Source organism: Harpia harpyja, chromosome W (assembly GCF_026419915.1).
Source record: "Harpia harpyja isolate bHarHar1 chromosome W, bHarHar1 primary haplotype, whole genome shotgun sequence".
NCBI classification, from domain to species: domain Eukaryota; kingdom Metazoa; phylum Chordata; class Aves; order Accipitriformes; family Accipitridae; genus Harpia; species Harpia harpyja.
The window spans coordinates 37,091,711-37,113,459 of record NC_068968.1 but is presented as its reverse complement, the minus strand read 5'-3'; the positions used below and the strand labels follow the sequence as shown (position 1 = coordinate 37,113,459).

Here is a 21,749-nt window from a genome sequence, read left to right as displayed (position 1 = left end):
AACATGCATAGATTACATATGCATGCATAATATTACATATATGTAAAAAATTGCCACACACCTCCCATTCAGAATAAGCTTTTAGTAACCACATCAGAACAAAAGCATTCACCCTGCACAAGAAAACCTACTACCTTCAGAGTCTGCACATGGCACTAATGAAGCAAAAATGTATATCTAACTCCAACTATAATCTCCCATTACATCACAACAGACTCCAGTAGCCATCTGTTGAAGGGATGCTGTGCCTATATATAGCCAGACAACACCATGAGAGAAAGGAAAACTCATATCTGCACCTAATTCAGCATTTGCACTACTGGCAGATCTGCAAGCACTTTTTTTACCCACCAAACAAGTGTTCACTCCACAAATATCCTATCTAAAAGCAATACAAACTTCAATGTAAAATAATCTGGAACAAGAAAGTAACTTGGGTGTTAAAAGGAGCACTAACAAGTAGGTAAGCGGCTTCTAGATACACAGATTTTTATGGGCCCTCTGCAAGAACAGTTGATTTCAGCCCGATTTAGTGTGCCAGTCTGCCAAAACAGCAAAAGATGAAAAAAAAAAAATCCCAACAAACTGTATTCAATACATTCATAAAAGTTGGCCAAGTACTATATAGACACGCCTTAAGAGACCAAGGACAACTCGCAGATGAAGTGAAGCCTGGGAGGTCTCGGACAACAAGCCAGTTGTGGCACTGGTGACTGTTTCTCCTCCAGAGACTTGGGACAAGAGTAACAGGAGGTGACGCACACTGGCACGAAGAACTGACAAGAAAACTCCAAATAGGAAACAAAATGGGTGCCGCCATTGCCACCCATTTTTAAATATCGGTTCCCTTCAAAAACGGGATTAACGGGGCCAGCACAATTCAGGTCAGAAGTGGCAGAGCCGTGTGATTGCGAGTGATTTTTATTTTATTTTTAAATTAGTCGGAGGGGGGAATTGTGTGAACAAACCTGGATACGCCTGGGACAGCAGGGGGAGCTGCAAGTCTGCGTTCCTCTGCACGTCTATTTAATTGCGTTGAATATTTGGACAAAAACACACAAGTATGCTTGCACATCACCATAGAAAGATGCCTGCATGTCTAACAAGCCGCAAAAAAAATCGAGTTCATAACAAAGCATTAAACAAGGAGCAAGAGATAATTGTCACCTTCTCTCACAAGATAATAAAAATAGTTACACCATAAACATAAAAATCTTTTAAAAGACCCCTGACAGCATTCCCTCCTGGAACTACCACCATAGCCATGAGCATTCAAATAGGGGGAAAGTACTGCTGAATTCTGTGTTTGATATTTTCAACTAACTAAAAATACAAACTGGAAAAAATACACATGGGTGATATAGAATGAAGCACACAAACATAAAACAACTTCAACAAAATTAAAGGTGGCAAATTCCACCTGCAAATCTTTAATACTCCAGGAAAGAAATCCTTTAACCAGGTAGCATACATTGAAAGAGTGCCTGCAGATAACTGTAAACCCATCCGATAGCTGCCGTATCTAACAATTCCTATTTATAACATTTTGCACAGGTCTGTGTAGAGGTGCAGTGACAGTATTGTGTGAAAGCTGAGGAAAAAATGCACGTTAGAGAGAAGGCAGTAAAAAGCTGTACCAGCAGAGCTGTACAGGAAACCTAAGAATTGGAAAAGCATGGAACCTTGTATTTTAAGATTTAGGCACGCAGCAGAGCTCTGGGGAAGGGTACTTGCAAAGCACCAAACTGTATCTTCTCTAGTTGGTGCTATTAAATAGGTCTTATTTCCATGACATTCAGATCCAAAGTTAAGATTAAATAAAGGAGAGAAGAGTGGATTGTTTTAAAATTCCTCTCCCAGATGCAGACATCAGGAGCACACACAAAAGCAGGTGTGGAGTGTATTGATCCTACTGAATACGCATGGAGTGGGTACTTGAGCATGTACCAAGCATCTGTGTCTGGGAGATGGAAAGCGCTTTGTAAAAGGCTGTTTTATGCTAAACAAATGCATCAGGTTATGGTTTTATTTTGAATATTTTAAAGCATCTTGCACACCGGGGCAGACTTTAAAAGAAATTATACAGACAACTTGCCATTAATTGTACAAGTTACTAGATCCATAGCTGAAAATTAGCTGTGGGCTCACTTAGGAGCACTCCAAGCTATGGAAAACCATCTTCAATAAAACCTGCTCTGACTGCTGCACCTTAGAGAACTGGAGATCCCGCATCTGAAGACTCCAGGTCCCACGCACTGGCCCAGCTGCAAGCAGGCAAAGGGACAGACACATTTCTTCCCAACAGCTCCTCAACATACCCAGCAGGGAAGTGACAAATTCAACACTGCAAATTCACACCGGGACCATCCAAAGAGGCTGAGATGGACAACGCTTGCTGACTTTGATAACGAAAAAACCATAATGGCACATTTAGAAGAGAAAATGAAACAGGCATTCATTAGAAAATTTGGCTATAGTTTGTAGTAGTCCCCGAGATAAAAGTTTTCCTTTTCGCAGACAGACTATGACCAAAATCTGTATCAGAAATGAAACTCTGTACAGTATTTGCTCATGGAATCTTTTTTTCCTTTTTCAAGGAGGGAAAAAATTAATCCCTACAGGAGATGACAAGATCCCTTTTAAAGTACATATCTCATTTCTGACTACAATTACCTTTCAATAGCCTGGCACAGCTGTACGCTCTTATTTGCTTTTTGTTTTTCACTAAGGGTTCCTCTATTATTTGTACCCATCCTATAGCATTTATGCCTGGCAGTGATGCACATTCCCTTGCCTACAATTCTTCCCACAGACAGTAGAGAATAAATTGCAATTAGATTTTCATAATTGTAGGTAATTAACTCAAAATGAGCTGTTAATTATAAAAAACCCTATGTTTTTCAGTTCTTTATTATATTATTTATTTTACTTCTAAACTTAACTATCTCACTTCAGCAAGTTTAGTATTTTAAAGGACTTGCACCATTTCCTTTAAAATACCAGGATATTTTTAAGCTAAGTTTTGCTTATTTGAAGACTGAAATCAAGTTTAATGCTGTGAAGTTTGCTAGAGGAGATTTCATGTATGAACTGGAAGTAAGACAGGGCTGGTTTTCCATTAAGGTTCTGATAGCATTTGCTGTAACAAGAACCATTTGGCAGGTCAATTAAAAACAAATAAAAACAAAACAACCCCACAAACAAAAAATCAAAACAATGCCACCCCCCAAAAAAAAACCAAAAAAGAGACTGTTTAAAAAAAGGATGTATTCCTACCAGCTCTTCATCCTTTCTAAGCTCTAGCCACACACTTGCACGCTCTCTCTCGATACTAGCCTCTTTCAGCCTTACATTAGAGTAAATTATTTAGGGAGCATTCATCTGGTAACCTTTACAAAACTGAAGATGGCATATAGGAAGAAAAACTTCCAAGTGTTTTGCTGCCAAACATTGGAACCAGCTGGCATGGCAACTTGAGACTTCACGAACACATATTAACTTTGAAAAATTACAGTAAATTAAACCAGGGGAATTAAGAGAGGGTGGGGAACCTTTTGAAATCTGGAACTCTCATTTGTTAATGGCACAGGTTTTCCTCATTTTCCCTGTTAGGCTATGTAGATTTTTGCAAGTTTTTAGTAAACTGTTGCCAAGAAGACCTACAGATGTTCTTGGTTACATTTTTCCACCAAGGGGCTTAATGCTACAGCATCTTAAACATATCATGACTCTCTATGTCTTTTGTTACAGTGATCACATTTTGATCACGTCAGTCTGTGTGAAAACAAAACAAAAAAGCACCAGAATACAATGATGATATGCCACTAACTCACAGCATCCAAACACCTGGTTAAGCAGTGAAGTATTCCAAGGAAACTAAAAAGTCTTGCTGTTCTGGAGAAAGAAGACTTATTCCTTTTCAGTTAAGGTGGATCTAAAAAAAAAAAAAAAATCAGTGTTTTGGGTTTGTGTGGCAGGGTTTTTGGTAGCGGGGGAGGGGCTGTAGGGGTGGCTCCTGTGAGAAGCTGCTAGAAGCTTCCCTGGCTCTGGCCAAGGCCAACCCAATCAGTGACAGTGGTAGCACCTCTGAACATATTTAAGAAAGGAAACCTGCAGTGGGAAGGGGAGAGGAATGTGAGAGAAACACCTATGCAGATACCAAGGTCAGTGAAGAAGGGGGGGGGGGGGGGGGGGGGGGTGCGCTGGAGGAGGTGATGCCCCTGCAGCCTGTGGTGAGAGGGCAGGCTGTCCCCCTGCAGCCCATGGAAGTGAATGGTGGAGCAGATGCCCACCTGCAGCCCATGGAGGACCCCACACCAGAGCAGGTGGATGCCCAAAGGAGGTTGTGACCCTGTGGGAATCCCACACTGGAGCAGCCTGTGCCTGAAGGCCTGCAGCCTGTGGAAAGGACCCATGCTGGAGCAGTGTCATGGTTTAAGCCCAGCCAGAAACAAAGCACCACAAAACCGCTTGCTCACTCCTCCCCCACCCCAGCCACAGTGGGATGAGGAGAAAATATAAAGGCAGGCTCATGGGTCGAGATAAGGACTGGGAGAGATCACTCACCACTTAAGGTCATGGGCAAAAGACAGGCTCAACTTGGGGAAGAAACAAAATCAATTTAATTTACTACGAATCAAATGAAAACAAGGATAATGAGAAGTAAAACCAAACCTTAGAACACCTTCTCCCCACCCCTCCTTCCTTCCTGGCTTAACTCCACTCCTGGTTCTCTCTACCTCCTTCCCCCAGCAGCGCAGGGGAACAGGGGATGGGGGTTGGGGTCAGCTCGCCACACCTTGTCTCTGCCGCTCGTGGGGGCCCTCCCACAGGAGGCAGTCCTTCAAGAACTTCTCCAACGTGAGTCCTTTCGGGGGCTTCAGTTCTTCCCAAACTTCCCTGGCGTGGGTCCTTTCCGCAGGCTGATCTTCAGTCACAAACTGCTCCAGCACGGGCTTTCCCATGGAGTCATGGCTATCTTCAGGGGCCTCTGCTCCACTGCTCACCTCCATGAGCTGCAGGGGCATCAATCTCTTCGGGTGCCCCTCCTTCCTCACTAACCTCAGTATCTGCAGAGACATTCCTCTCATTCCAATCCCCCTACTCAATGCAGGTTCCCCTTCTTAAATCTGTTCTCCCAGAGGCACTACCACTGTCACTGATTGGGTCGGCCTGGGCCAGAGGCGGGTCCGACTTGGAGCCGGGGGAGCTTCTAGCAGCTTCTCACAGGAGCCACCCCTGCAGCCCCTCCCCCGCTACCAAAAAAAAACCCCGCGCCACACAAACCCATAACAAGCAGTTCATGAAGGACTGCAGCCAGTGGGAAGGACCCATGCCAGAGAAGTTAATGGAGAACTGTCTCCCGTGGGAGGGACCCCACGGTGGAGCAGGGGACGAGTGAGGAGTCCTCCCCTGAGGAGGAAGGAGCAGCAGAGACAACATGTGGCGAGCTGACCCCAACCCCCATCCCCTGTTCCCCTGCGCCGCCGAGGGGGGAGGAGGTAGAGAAAACTGAGAGTGGAGTTGAGCCGGGAAGGAGGGAGGGGTGGAGGGAAGGTGTTCTAAGGTTTGGTTTTACTTCTCATTATCCTTGTTTTGATTTGATTTGATTCGTAGTAAATTAAATTGATTTTGTTTCTTCCCCAAGTTGAGCCTGTCTTTTGCCCGTGACCTTAAGTGGTGAGTGATCCCTCCCTGTCCTTGTCTCGACCCACGAGCTTTTTTTTTATATTTTCTCCTCATCCCACCAGGGCCAGGGGGGAGGAGTGAGCAAGGAGCTTTGTGGTACTTTGTTTCTGGCTGGGCTTAAACCACAACAGCAGCATTATTTAAAAAACAAGTAACTATTACTAATTGTAAAATATCATTTCTGTCTGGGAGTGAAAGGCCAGAGTATTTTTTACATCAGGTCCAAATCAAGACTAAAGAGATGTTCTGATCCTAGTTGAAAAAATAGCAAGCAGTACCTAGAACAGAGAACAAAAGCTAAGATTTTGTGTAAACTCCATTTTGCACTGGGCTAGGTTAGTGCCCTTAAGAGATGACACACAAAACTGGAGACCTCTACAGGAAGTCAACCCCTAAACCTTGAGTAATAACAGTTCAGCATAACTATTGAGTTGACTCATAAAACACAACAGCCAATAAATTTTACCTTTCCTGTGGAAAAAAGCTCTTAATCTGAAACAAACACATGAAGAAATACACTTGGCAGCTGACAGCACACTGTCAAGAAGATATACTGACATTGTGAAGTACTTAGAAGTGAAGAGAGAAATTACCTTAGCCCCATGCTGTTGCTGTTCATCATCAGAGCAAGTTCTCTAGGTGCTTCATCAATGGACACATCTTCTGAACCAGGTACGTGGCCTCTAAACCTGAAAAAGCAGAGTTAGCTGGTTTTGCAGCTGGTCAAATCATCACACCAGGAACTCACCACAAAAAGGTGAGTTGTGCGTCTACAAACAGGGCACTTTTAATCACACTTAATGCAGAAGCTTTCACAACTGTTTTCACACTTTCAAATATACTTTTGTATTGGAAGGCTTACTTATGTTCGGTGCCTTTGCTTCTGAGGGTTTCCACTGGGGAAAAAGATTAGAAAAATTTCATTTACTGACTTCCAAGGACCTGCTCCCTTAAGAAAATGGTCATAGTATCCAATAACAAACATCCCTGTTGGGCTCAGATTACAGCTCCAGCAACACTAGAGCTCAAAGGCATCATATGTAAACTGCATAAAATGTAGAAGTTGTTTGAGATGGTTGTGTCTCCTGAAACTATGGGCCCACAAGTGATGCTCCATTTTTAATAGATTACCCCACCTTTTTCTTTCTCTCCAATGAAGATAGAAAAATCAGCAATAGAGGTAGTTTTCCCTTTTTATTTGTCTAAAATTCCTGTTTTCAGGATTTACCCATATTTGTCTACATTACTGAGAAAAAATATTTTGCCATTTCTGGAACTCTCTATTCTGGTGTGGTTGGCATCAGGAGGAGTCACTGAACTGCCCCTTTCCCTGCACACACACCAGTTCTGATAGCCAAGCAACTATTTCACATAGAGAGAAACTGCAAACTGAAAGTACTATGCTCACTTGAGGCTAAATAAGGAAATGTGGGATATTAAAATGCAGTTATGATGCAGCATGGCCAAAAAAAGAGTCAATTCATACTTTCACTAAAAGAGCAGAAGAGTTAATAGCCAATAATTACAAACGGTCAGACCTTTTACTTGTCATTCAATGACAATACCTTCAGCAGCTCAGAATGGACCTTAACCAGCACTCCACCCATGCGGGACAGACAAAAATAAACACTATCTGGAAATGGATTTTTGTTCTATTGTTTTTTTTATAATGTCATGATGTTAAGAGATGAACTAGGTTAGAGCCTCCTGACAATCAAACAAAGGGTATTTGAGCTTAGCTAAACAAATTTTTATTGTTTGTAGGATATAAAATTAACCTGTTATCAAGTGCAAAAGTGAATTATATACCTGGAACTGAAACAGAACTGTGATGCTTAAAGAGATTTACCTGTAAATATCAAACATTTAATTCTAAAATGACTGAATATTTTTTTAAGAGCAAGCATGTTATATTCTAGTTGCTTTTCTTAGAGAGAATATGGCAAATTGCTTTCACCTACACCTCTGAAAAGAAATCACAAAAATACTTTGAGTCCTCAGATTGATCATACATGATTTTCTTTCATAGAATACTTTTAGGTAACTAGAGCTCTGTAAACCATAAAGTTGAGGGTTTTTTTCAGAAAAAAAATGGCTAAAATAGGCATAATGGCATTAACAAGCACATTATTATAGATATATTTAAGGTCCCTTTATTTCTGGGCTTATGATGCCTCAAAGAAGTCTGAAAAATATCCGTTAGAAACAAAAACACCAAAAACCTCATTATGTCCTTAATATTCTACTTGTTATTCATTAGAGGGATGCATACATAGAATTAAGGTATTTGATGATTAAGAATCCATCTGTTCCTACTTAATTCTCACCTGAAGTCATAATCCTTTGTTTGTGACCTCAGTCATTTTCAAAACATACAATCGTGATTGCCTCTGATAAAAAAAAGCATTTTTAAAGCCATATAAACACATTACATTCAATGTAAAATGCAATCCAAAATGACAAACAAAAGACCACCTAAATTACAGTATTCTTTTTTAGAGTTTGAAAAGTAACCAGGGAGCTGAGATTAAGAAGAGAAAGTGATATATTCCTCCATGGCGGTTATAATATGTGAATGTAGGAAGTGGGTCATGTAATGGAGACTCTCAGGGGATACTGTCAGCAGTTGCCATATTAGAACAGAACTGAAAAAAGCATCCTTGTGAAACCCTCCTATTGCTTCCTCTAAAAGGCTACTAGATTTTCCCCATTGCTTTCCCTTCCTAATGCTGAAATACTAGTACTCAACCGAATTACACTGGTGTCGTGGCATAACCCCAGCCAGCAACTAAGCACCACGCAGCTGCTCACTCACTCCCCCCCCACCCAGTGGGATGGGGGAGAAAATTGGGAAAAGAAGTAAAACTCGTGGGTTCAGACAAGAACAGTTTAGTAGAACAGAAAAGAAGAAACTAATAATGATAATGATAACACTAACAAAATGACAACAGTAATAAGAAAAGGATTGGAATATACAAATGATGTACAATGCAATTGCTCACCACCTGCCAACCGACACCCAGTTAGTCCCCAAGCAGCAATCCCCCCACCCACACTCCCCCCAGTTTATATACAAGACATGACATCACATGGTATGGAATACCCCGTTGGCCACTTTGGGTCAGCCGCCCTGGCTGTGTCCCCTCCCAACTTCTTGTGTCCCTCCAGCCTTCTTGCTGGCTGGGCAGGGGAAGCTGAAAAATCCTTGACTTGAGACTAAACATTATTTAGCAACAACTGCTGCAATATCAACAACATTGATATGCAATGCATATCAGTGTTATCAACATTCTTCTCATGCTGAACTCAAAAACATAGCACTGTACCAGCTACTAGGATGACAATTAACTCTATCCCAGCTGAAACCAGGACAGTATCCACCCCTTATTCTATACCATTGACGTCATGCTCAGTTCCCATACCTTCAGTTACATCCCGGTCAATCATCACCACCTTTTCCGTCCCTTTGAGATATATATATATATATATATGTATACATGAACAGAGATATCATTCCTTTAGTTTATGGGTCGTGTTCATAAAATGTTCATTGAGTTCATTTAGTTCCCGACTCTGGGCTCCATCTGTCATACCAGTCTTTCTGGACAGGAGGGATGGTGCAAAGTCCTCTCAGTCGGCGGAGCAGGACTGGGCTTCAGTGTGGTGTGAAGAGCAGGTGACATTGGACGCAGCAGGAGGATGGTGTGCACTGTTGGACTGTTGCATGCTGGAGTCAGTTCTGGTTCCATCACTACTGCGCTTCGCTCAATTTTATCACAGTTCATTCTTGCTTAATCTGATTCTTACTGTAGTACTATGGATATAGCATATAACAGTTATAGTAAGGATAACATACGGTAGCAGGGTTATATAGCAACTAATACCATACAGTTTAATTCTGGCTATTCTCACCTAAAATCAAATCCCCTTGAGGCACACATCGGACTTCCCCATCTTTTTGCATCACCCACCAAGTGCACCCAGGCCCTTGAGCAAAAGCAATCCCACGAATGGGTTTGCCTTTGCCGGAGGCAGGAGTAACCCAGACTGTCTTCCCTAACATATTTTTGATGTGCACTACAGGGACTTTATCCCCTTCTACAGTACGTAAAAGTTCTGACTGGGCAGGGCCACCCCGATTGGCAGATCCTCTGGTGTTGACTAACCAGGTGGTTTTTGCTAAACATGTATCCCAGTGTTTGAAGGTTCCACCCCCCATTGCTCTCAATGTAGTCTTTAACAGTCCACTGTATCACTCAATTTTCCCAGAGGCTGGTGCATGATAGGAGATATGATACACCCACTCAATGCCATGCTCTTTGGCCCAGGTGTCTATGAGGTTGTTTCGGAAATGAGTCCCGTTGTCTGACTCAATTCGTTCTGGGGTGCCGTGTCACCACAAGACCTGCTTTTCAAGGCCCAGGATAGTGTTCTGGGTGGTGACATGGGGCACAGAATATGTTTCCAGCCATCCGGTGGTTGCTTCCACCATTGTAAGCACATGGCGCTTGCCTTGGAGAGTTTGTGGGAGTGTGATATAGTCAATCTGCCAGGCTTCCCCATATTTATATGTGGGAGCAGCTCCAAATATCTGGCACTTGAATCAAGACTGAATATTAGATCTTGCTGTGCTGCATGTTTGCCAAGCCTTTCAAGAACTAGTTTTACAAGGTCAGGTCGGAAAACTGCCTGGAGTTATGCCTGAGGAGACATGAATGAAGACAGTCACGAGTACGCGTGTGGAGTGTATGTTTATCTTTAATTGTTCTGAAGACTGGCAAACATCCTGCTGAGCTGGATATGCGCTCCTGTTTTAGTAACATATAAATATGCTGTAAGAGACAATAAAGGGGTCTTTATTGCTGCTTCTGCGAACCAGCTTATTATCGTCCCAAGTCTCTTTCTTCGCCGCATTTATATTTCAGCCATCGCCCTCCATACCACAGGGGCTTTAAGCGCTTGGCTTGCTTAATTGCAGCACACATTCCACATTCATGGATAACCTGTGCGACAATGTCCATGGTCAAGTCCACCCCTCGATCACGAGCCCATCTATATATTGCATCTCTTCCCTGATGGCCTGAGGTGTCATGGGCCCACAGAGCCATAAATAGCTCACCCTTATGTTGCCAGTCCAGGTCCACCTGGGCCACTTCGATCTTGGCAGCCTGATCCACCTGTTGGTTGTTTTGATGTTCTTCAGTGGCCCAACTCTTGGGTACATGAGCATATACGTGACGTACTTTTACAACCAGATTCTCTAGCTGGGACACAATATCTTGTCACAGTGCAGCAGCCCTCATGGGTTTGCCTCTGCGCCGCCAGTTGCTCTGCTTCCATTGCTGTAACCACCCCCACAGGGCATTTGCCACCATCCATGAGTCAGGATAGAGATAGAGCACTGGCCACTTTTCTCTTTCAGCAATGTCTAAAGCCAGATGGATGGCTTTCACTTCTGCAGACTGACTCGATTCATGTTGCACAGAACCATCTGGAGACGTGAGCCGAGTAACAACCGGACACCGATACGGTTAAAGTTGTTCTCCCTTTATTGCCCAAATAGCGTGCTTATATACCTTGTCAAGCTAAACATCAGCTGTCCACATGCCATAAGCTAAAATATAATTGGTTATACTAACTCTGTACACGCGCATAAACATGGACACAATTGGTTATACTAACTAAAACATGCGAAACTTGTCTCAGTCTAATTGGTCAAGATAAACTGCCGAATTGAGGTTCTTCGTGCCAAGTTCCCTTTATCGTGGAATGCGCACCTGTGTTCTTCTAATTGGCATCTTTCTTTTTTTGTCTTCTTGTTTATTCTGTTCAAGGCCTTCTAAAGGCGTCTGGAATGCTCTTGCGAGCGTTAGCTAAATATGTGTCTGCAACAGATTCACCTTCTCCTTCAGCAGTTTCTGCAACTTGTCCTATAGGACTCCATACAGCAGCCTTCCACCTCCGATGCTTTCCCACAATGCGACAGGACCCATCAGTGAACAGGGCATATTGCCTCTCATTTTCTGGCAGTTTATTATACAGTGGGGCCTCTTCAGCACATGTCACCTCCTCCTCTGGCGACATTCCGAAATCTTTGCCTTCTGGCCAGTACGTGATCACTTCCAAAATTCCTGGGCGACTGGGGTTTCCTGTGTGATCCCCTTGTGTGATTCAGTGCGACCCACTTACTCCATGTGGCATCAGTTGCATGATGTGTAGGGGAGACCCTCCCTTTTAACATCCAGCCCAGCACTGGCAGTAGGGGTGCTAAGAGGAGCTGTGTTTCAGTACCAACCACTTCTGAGGCAGCTCGAACTCCTCGGCCTCAGGTCTCCCCCGGTGCTTTCTGCCAGAGGCTCCACTAGGACCATTCTCCCCACCTGCAGTACAGAGAACATTTTTAAAATCTTGTACTGCCCAGACTAGTCCCAAGGCTACTGCATGAACAATCTCCTGTTTAATTTGTTCAAAGGCTTGTTGTTGCTCAGGGCCCCATTTAAAATCGTTCTTCTTCCGGGTCACTTGACAGAGAGGGCTTACAATCAGACTGTAATTTGGAATATGCATTCTCCAAAAACCCACAACACCTAAGGAAACCTGTGTTTCCTTTTTATTAGTCGGTGGGGACATAGCTGCTATTTTGTGGATCACATCCATTGGGATCTGATGACGTCCATCTTGCCATTTTATTCCTAAAAACTGGATCTCCTGTGCAGGTTCCTTGACCTTACTTTCTTTTATGGCAAAACTGGCTTTCAGAAGGATTTGGATTATTTTCTTCCCTTTCTCGAACACTTCTTCTGCTGTGTTGCCCCATATGATGATTTCATCAATGTATTGTGGGTGTTCCGGAGCTTCACCTTTTTCCAGTGCAGTCTGGATTAGTCCATGGCAAATGGTGGGGCTGTGTTTCCACCCTTGGGGCAGTCGATTCCAAGTGTACTGGACACCCCTCCAAGTAAAAGCAAATTGTGGATGTCACTGTGCTGCCAGAGGGATTGAGAAAAACGCATTAGCAATGTCAATTGTGGCGTACCACTTGGCTGCCTTTGACTCTAGTTCGTATTGAAGTTCTAGCATGTCCAGAATGGCAGCACTCGGCGGCGTGACTTCATTCAGGCCACAATAGTCTACTGTTAGTCTCCACTCCCCATTAGACTTTTGCACTGGGACTATTAAAGGGTGAGCGAGTATGGTGGGTTGACCCTGGCAAGACGCCAGGTGCCCACCAAAGCCATTTTATCACTACCCCCTCCTCAGCTGGACAGGGGAGAGAAAATATAACAAAGGGCTTGTGGGTGGAGATAAGGACAGGAGAGATCACTCACCAATTACCATCACAGGCAAAACAGACTCAGCTTGGGGAAAATTAACTCAATGTATTACAAATCAACCAGAGTAGGGTAATGAGAAATTAAACCAAAATCTCAGAACACCTTCCCTCCACCCCTCCCTTCTTCCTGGGCACAACTTCACTCCTGGATTCTCTACCTACCCCCCACAGAGGCGCAGGGGGACGGGGAATTGGGTTTACGGTCAGTTCATCACACATTGTTATTTCTGCCACTTCATCCTTTTCAGGGGCAAGACTCATCACACTCTTCCCCTGCTCCAGCATGGGTCCCTTCCATGGCATGCAGTCCTTCAGGAGCACACTGCTCCAGCATGGGTGTCCCACGGGGTCACAAGTCCTGCCAGAAAACCTGCTCCTACGTGGGCTCCTTTCTCCACAGAGCCGCAGGTCCTGCCAGGAGCCTGCTCCAGCACGGGCTTCCCACAGGATCACAGCCTCCTTTGGGCACCCACCTGCTCTGGCGTGAGGTCCTCCACGGGCTGCAGGTGGATATCTGCTCCACCGTGGACCTCCATGGGCTGCAGGGGGACAGCCTGCCTCACCATGGTCTTCCCCACGGGCTGCAGGGGAATCTCTGCTCCGGCGCCTGGAGCACCTCCTGCCCCTCCTTCTTCACTGACCTTGGTGTCTGCAGAGTTGTTTCTCTTACATATTCTCACTCTTTCTCTGGCTGCCATTTCTGTGTGCCCCGCAACTTTTTTCCTTCTTCAATATATTATCACAGAGGCGCTACCACTATCGCTGATTGGCTCGGCCTTGGCCGGCGGTGGGTCTGCCTTAGAGCCAGCTGGTATTGGCTCTGTCGGACAAAGGGGAAGCTTCCAGCAGCTTCTCACAGAAGCCACCCCTGTAACCCCCCCTGCTACCAAAACCTTGCCACACAAAGCCAATACAGTGAGGTTTGCTGATCACTTCTTGGCTCTCAACTTGACGAATCAACATGTGGATGGGAATCAGGGAGTCTCGGTTGGTGCGATATTGGCGCCGGTGCACCGTCATGGTAGCAATTGGCACCTGTTGTTCTTCAACCCTCAGCAACCCCACAATCGAAGGGTCTTGAGAGAGACCAGGCAGGGTAGACAGCTGTTCCGTGCCCTCCGTCTCCAAGGCAGCTATACCAAAAGCCCATCAATACCCCTTTGGGTCCTTAAAATACCCTCTCCTGAGGTAGTCTATGCCAACGATGCATGGGGCCTCTGGGCCAGTCACAATGGGGTGTTTCTGCCACTCATTCCTGGTTAGACTCATTTCAGCTTCCAATACAGTTAACTCTTGAGATCCCCCTGTCACACCAGAGATACAGATGGGTTCTGCCCCTTTATACCTTGATGGCATTAGGGTACATTGTGCACCAGTGTCCACTAGAGCCTTATATTCCTGTGGGTCTAACGTGCCAGGCCATCAAATCCACACAGTCCAGTAGACCCGGTTATCCCTTTCCTCCACCTGGCTGGAGGCAGGGCCCCTCTCATTCTGGCCAGACTATCCAGTATTCACTTCTCGTAAAATTGGCTCAGGAGTCACTTCAAGAGGATCAGAAATAAGATCAGGCCTTCTATTCTCTTTGGAAACTGGAGCGGCATTTTTCCTGGTAGAATCCCCTTTTGTGGTGGTTTTTCCTCGCAGCTCACGTACCCGTGCATTTAGGACCGAGGTAGGTTTTCCATCCCATTTCCTCATGTCCTCTCCATGATCACATAGGTAAAACCACAGGGCACCTCGTGGTGTGTACCTTCTATATTCTCTCTCTTGGGCAGAGGAGCGCTCACTCCTAATAGCTGAGACATTGGTCCCTACAGGTGGGGAATAGGACATCTCCTCTTTGAATTGCTGGAAATTCTCGGACAGCTTCTCCACAGCTGAAATGCAGGCTTGTAGGGAGGAGGAAAGATTTTCTTTTTATTGCCAGAGTTGGCAAACCACTTCATCCACTGTCGGTGCCTCTTCGTCTTTCCAGGTCATTATTGCCAGTGAGTTGGCATAGGACAATGGTGCACTCCGTACAAACTTCCGCCACATGGGTCGTGTGCATTCGACTTCGTCTGGATCTTTGGGTAATTGTGGGTTGTCCGGGTCATAATGAATCGTCTCTAGCATGGCTAATTCCCTCAGATATTGGATACCTCTCTCCATGGTGGTCCACTTGCTTGATTGACATATAACATCTTCCTTAAAGGGGTACCTTTCCTTCACACTTGACAGGAGTCGCCTCCAGAGGCTGAGGGCTTGTGTCCCTTTTCCAATTGCCTTGTCAATGCCACCTTCCCTGGCAAGCGATCCCAGCTGCTTGGCTTCCCTACCTTCTGATTCCAGGCTATTAGCCCCATTGTCCCAGCATCAGAACAGCCAGGTGATAATATGCTCACCTATACGGCGGCCGAAATCTTTTTGCATATCCCGCAGCTCACTCAAGGATAGGGATTGGGTGATTACCTCTGGTTCTGCCTCTTCCTCCTGTTCCCGTGATGACCCTGGTTCGCCTTCATCCTTCGCTAAGCAAACTGATTTTTTTGTATATTACTTCTTCTGTATGGGGGCAACTGATACTGGTGCAGGTTGGTCCACTGGTTCAGTTGCAGTACCGGTTGCCGAGGTTTGGGTAGCTGCAGTGCCCGTCGCTGGGGCTGGAGGGACCGCAGTGCCTGTCGCAAAGGTTTGGGTAGCCGCAGTGCCTGTCATCATGTTGTTAGATCCAGAGACCTTCTCTTCCCCTTGAGGGTACTGAGTGGTGTTGCACAGGGCTCGATAGGCGTGGGCCAGGCCCCAGCACGTTACAGTGATTTGTATCTCTCTGGAGTTGCCAGGGCGACAGCATACGCTTTCCAAATATTTTACTAGTTCCTCTGGATTCTGCACTTGTTCAGGGGTGAATTTCCAAAACACTGGAGGTGCCCACTGTTCTAGGTACTTGCCCATACTACCCCACACACCCTGCCACTCATAATTATCCAGCCTCGGGGCAGATCTCTGGGTGAACTTCTTAAATAGTAGTTTAACCTTAAACAAGGCCTGAACCACATTCAGGAACATGTTAGTTCCTAGCAGTAGGACCATACTGGTCTCAACATCCCAAGGGTATTCAAATTTTTCAGAATTCTCAAACGCTGTTGTAACTAGACTGGAGGAGAAGGGGAAGAAAGGTATCTCGCCCATAGATTCACTCTCTGAGGAGGAAAGGTAAATGGTGTAATTATTAATAGTTTCCCACAGATGGCTCCCGAAGTATAGAGGTGATGGCAATGCTGAGTGCAAACACCCGATTAGTCCCACAACCGATAACTTTATCATACCATAAGCCAGTATTACACAATACATCAAAGCGAAAACCTTAATCCACCTCCCACGGATGATAAGCAGCAGAAGAGGGACTACATACAGCAAGCGAGGCGATACATAACAGAACTCTAAAAACAAACGCCACAACTCTAAGAGCTCATAAATCGACATTGTGACCATCAACTATTAAACTAATATAATGAATACTTGTAATAAATTTGTTTTAAGAAGCTCTGGTCAGGTTTGTCGTTATCTCAACCCTTCATTCCCCATGTTGGGCGCCAAAAAGGACTGTCATGGTTTAACCCCAGCCAGCAACTAAGCACCACGCAGCCGCTCATTCACTTCCCCCCCACCCAGTGGGATGGGGGAGAGAATTGGAAAAAAAAAGTAAAACTCGTGGGTTGAGATAAGAACAGTTTAGTAGACCAGAAAGGAAGAAACTAATAATGATAATTATAACAATACTAAAATGACAACAATAATAATAATAAAAGAATTGGAATATACAAAACAAGTGATGCACAATGCAATTGCTCACCACCTGCCGACCGACGCCCAGTTAGTCCCCGAGTGACGATCCCCCCAGCCCCATGCCCCCCAGTTTATATACTAGAGATGACATCACATGGTATGGAATACCCCGTTGGCCACTTTGGGTCAGCTGCCCTGGCTGTGTCCTGTGCCAACTTCTTGTGCCCCTCCAGCCTTCTTGCTGGCTGGGCATGAGAAGCTGAAAAATCCTTGACTTATAAACATTACTTGGCAACAACTGAAAACATCAGTGTGTTATCAACATTCTTCTCATACTGAAACGAAAACATAGCACTATACCAGCTACAGGAAAGACAATTAACTCTATCCCAGCTGAAACCAGGACACCTTGCTACAAAGGGCTCCCTTCCTTTTCCATATATATATATATATATATATATGGACACCCCCCCCATATATTCCACATATATATATAAAATGATCTCCATCTTTTCTGTAAAACATACTTCTTCCAGTCCCTACCTAGGAAGGTGCAATACTTCAAAACTGACCTCTCAAAGGAACAAAGGGGGAATGCCACATCTATGTCATCCACGCTCACACTGCTCACTTGCCAAATGTCTGTATTTCTTGAAGTGCCTGCACTAAGACCAGCCTCTCGTTTTCTTCTACTGGTCCTCTTTTCCTACCTAGTCTTTTAGCACTGCTTTTCTTGTGCCTTTCTTTCTACCACATACTCTTTTCCTCTGCTGCTTTCCACAGCTGTCATGCTGTTTCCCAACAGTATATGCTAATATACTAAAAAGTCTCCTCTACTCTACATCACTGTTAGAGAGAATTTGTGCCACAGGTATTGCCTATCTTATTTTCTCAGTTCCATTCTCCCACTTTAACTATTGCTCATGTCTTCATTAGAAATTTTAGAAATTTTTTTTAAACTCTAAGTCTCAAAATCACCTGTTATAATCCACATGGGATTGCTGTAGTTGCTGTTGTTTTAGGAGCAGTTTTGCTTCTTGCTTAGCCAACAAATGTTGGAGTCATTCCTTTTCAATTTCCAGCTCCATTTTCTGCAGAGGCAGCTTCTGCCTTCTTACAACCTTTTAGCCTGCTCTGTTTCTTTAGGCCCTGAGTCCACATTGTCATTCAGCCCAGAAACTCAAGAGCGCCTAGAATAATCACAGGTTTTGTGAACTGGCCCAGAGTGTCTTCTAAGTACCTGGCTGACATGGTGGCTCTCTTGCATGCTCCCTGAGCTCCCTACATGCCTGCAGGTACAACCATGACTCTCTTGCTGGGGGCATGTGCTCTGAAATTCATTTGCTTTCTGGTCCATCTCCTGAGCTGGTTTTACATGGTGAGGGCTCCTCTGCTTGGCTGGGGAAATCATATTGTTACACTTTCTGTGCAAGCCATTTTCCACCAGATATTCCTTCAGACACTCCTGATGATTGTAATGTATTTCAGTCCCATAATCGTGATTATTCCTGCACGGCTGAGACAATGCAACATGGGCTGGGCTTCCAGTCTTTGATGCTCTACTGTTCTTATAAAAAGTTTGTGGTCCTCCAATACCCAAGTAGGAACCATCTAGCTCCAGAGATGGTTGTTGACATGAGCTCTTCTTACTGGATACCTGCAATAAGAGAAACAATTTCCTATGAATTACCAAAATTTATCTTTGCTCACTCAGAAATAGACTTGCTGTATCATGCTGATGGACATACAGCCAAACCTGAGAAAATGTTTATCAGAAGACAGACACAAATCTGCTATCAAATCTACATTTCATTCCATCTACACAAGTGTAATAAATGTAAAACTACTGCCTGCAGGATCCTCAGCATAAAATGAATTGCTTCAGAGTATCAAGTAGTTGTGAGCATCTAGGGTTACATAAAATCAACTTGAAGAGTGGCAAAAAACATTAAATGTTAATGTTTGAAAATGTTTAATTTTGAATACCAAGCCAAAAAAATCCATTCAGCCACTATAAATACTCTTTGATTGGCCATTTGTGACGGAAAAGGACTTAACTGCAAGGTTCAAGCAAACAACTTATTTGAACTTCACTTACAGACTTAACACGCCACTACTGCAGGTTTTACAGATACAATGGAGGAATGAACTATTGCAATTTTTTAAGGCAAGAGTAGTACATTATTACAACCACAAGCGATTCACAGACAACCACAAGCACACACGCGTTTACAAACTTAAAGCATAAACAATATTCACTTACCCCTCCAGGTAAGGACTCTCAATCCCAGGGAAGTTACCTTGACCAGCGTCCCGATCAAGGGGGGGAAGGGTTTCCTTCGCAAGCCAACTGTATAGTTGGAGAAGTGACTCCCCCCATTTCCAACCTGAATCTTAGAGTTTTTATCCCCTGACTTGTGGAATGGTGTGTATGACTATGTCTGAGTGGATTATGATATATGCCTAAATGGATTATGTATATCTGAGTGGAGTTTCCCCTTATCTTTCCTTCATTGGTCTGTGATTGTTTGAATACACAAGGTTGTCATTTGAAACTGAAGCTGAAACCCTCCGGTTTTGGGGTTTTTTTACCTTGCTTCCTCAGCAACCAAATAGTGGTTGGATTGAGACTCAGGGCATACTATTTGCTAAGGGATTTCAAGGCTCAGTTCGGGTTTTGGTTCTTTGAATGGTGCAGCCACTGCCCTGTTTATTTTAGGGTTTATCAGACAACCCAGGGCTAAGCTGTCTACACAGCTCCCCGTGAGTCATCTCTGCAGAGAGACAGGGCCTGGAGGCAACCCAAGGCTGGGTCACTTTTGTAACCCCCCGAGTCGCCTGTGTGCACTAGACATGATGAAACTCGTTTGTGAACTATGAGCTGGACAATCCACACACCATTACACAGCAGGAGATTTGATGTAAAACATTTCACCTTGCACTGAATAGGATATTACTTACCGCTGGAAATTTGATGAGAGTTTTTGAAATATCTTTACAGAAACACAGATAAAAACCAACTACTTCCTGTAAAAAAATGGTTGTACATCAAAAGCTGTCATTTATATACAAAACATTTAAATTCAGCTATAAACATAAGTGATTTTTCAATTAAGTGCGCAAGTGATTATACTCTGATAAAATTCCGAATAAAGAAAGCAACTGTAATTCTCATTTGTCAACCCAGTGCAAGCAAATTCTAGTGGTTTTGTTATACTCATGGATATAATGTAACAGACGACAAAATCTTACTTACATCCTGGAGTATCTTTGCACTATGGTTCATCTAGGCAGTTAAGCATTTGAGTTTTTATGCACATCAGAACAGCAGTGAATCAGGCACTTGCATTTCTTTGGCTAGACCTGTGCATTAATTTCAATAACATACTGATAAACTCCTCCAGCCTTTGTGACCTTTCACAAAGATCTAATTTTTTTAATTACAGAAGCCAGGTTTCTTAAAGATAACAAAACCACTGCAGCTAAAGTACTTTAGCAGGGAAATTTGGTATCCACTGATGGAAAGAAAAGTATTATTTGCACTCTGGCAATGCTTACAAAAGATAGGTATTTTCCACATAGAGTGGAAGACAGTCAGCAAGCCCCAAAACACTAGAATTTAGGAATGCAAGCAAGCATCCAGCAACTATTAGAAGATATATATAATCCAAATCTATGCAGTGTTTATATGTATAATTTAAATTCTTTTTTATAAATAAACAAAATACCAAATATACTATGCTTCCCTTCAAGACAACCAATTACAAGTTTCTTGTAGACTTCACAGAATGTAAATTAACATGGATTAGCACCTGAATACTGATATTTTATTATTTCCAGTTTTGTGGATACAAATATATCCTCTCTATGTGATTGATTGAAAGCCAAGGATGTCATGTTTTGCCCCAAAGGGCCCAGTGAGTTGGAGGCATTTGCATTAATGTCAATGCTAAATGTCTGAGGAAAGTCTGGTGCTTGGACTGGGTGAAAAGTGCAGGACATCAAAATATTTTACAGTCAGAAGGGCTGGCAGGGCAACTGAGCAGAAATGCAACATGCTGCCAAAAAGATGGAGTTTTGTTATTTATTATTTGTAGCGTGCCATGCTTATTTGCAATGTTTTCTAGACAAATAAAGACTACAAAGCCCTTTTAATATAAATTAGACGATTGTCCTGGTTTCGGCTGGGATAGAGTTAACTTTCTTCCTAGTAGCTGGTATAGTGCTGTGTTTTGGGTTCAGTATGAGAAGAATGTTGATAACACACTGATGTTTTCAGTTGTTGCCAAGTAATGTTTAGTCTAAAGTCAAGAATTTTTCAGCTTCTCCTGCCCAACCAGCAAGAAGGCTGGAGGGGCACAAGAAGTTGGGAGGGGACACAGACAGGACAGCTGACCCAAAGTGGCCAAAGGGATATTCCATACCATGTGACGTCATGCCCAGTATATAAACTGGGAGGAGTTGGGTGGGGAGGGATCGCTGCTCGGGAACTAACTGGGCATTGGTCAGCAGGTGGTGAGCAATTGCATTGTGCATCACTTGTTTTGTATATTCCAATCCTTTATTATTATTATTGTCATTTTAGTATTATTATTATCACTATTAGTTTCTTCCTTTCTGTCCTATTAAACTGTTCTTATCTCAACCCATGAGTTTTGCCTTTTTTTCTCCGATTCTCTCCCCCATCCCACTGGGTGGGGGGGAAGTGAGTGAGCAGCTGCGTGGTGTTTAGTTGCTGGCTGGGGTTAAACCACAACAACAATACATAAAGGGATGACCAGCAACAGGAAGAAATATTACAGACAAGGGAAAGTAAGAGAATCCTGTGGTTACATTCTGTCTCTCATTTCCCAACTCACCCGCTTCTGCTAGCATAGCATTTAGGGCACCAACAGAAAAAGGCTTTCAAGATGGCCAGTTTCCCAGCCCCCTAGGACAGCAGAAGTTGGCAGACCTG

General features: G+C 43.9%; 1 protein-coding gene across 1 annotated transcript in view; it reads right to left on the bottom strand.

Annotated features, from left to right (window-relative positions):
* Positions 1 to 20,078, bottom strand: part of KIAA1328 (KIAA1328 ortholog) — a 167,681-nt gene extending 147,603 nt beyond the window's left edge. Inside the window, 4 exon segments of the mRNA XM_052775337.1 lie at positions 6,282 to 6,377; positions 17,771 to 17,909; positions 17,912 to 18,449; positions 20,049 to 20,078. Of these exon segments, the coding sequence (XP_052631297.1) occupies positions 6,282 to 6,377; positions 17,771 to 17,909; positions 17,912 to 18,449; positions 20,049 to 20,078 (803 nt within the window).
* Between the last annotated feature and the right edge of the window lie 1,671 nt (positions 20,079 to 21,749).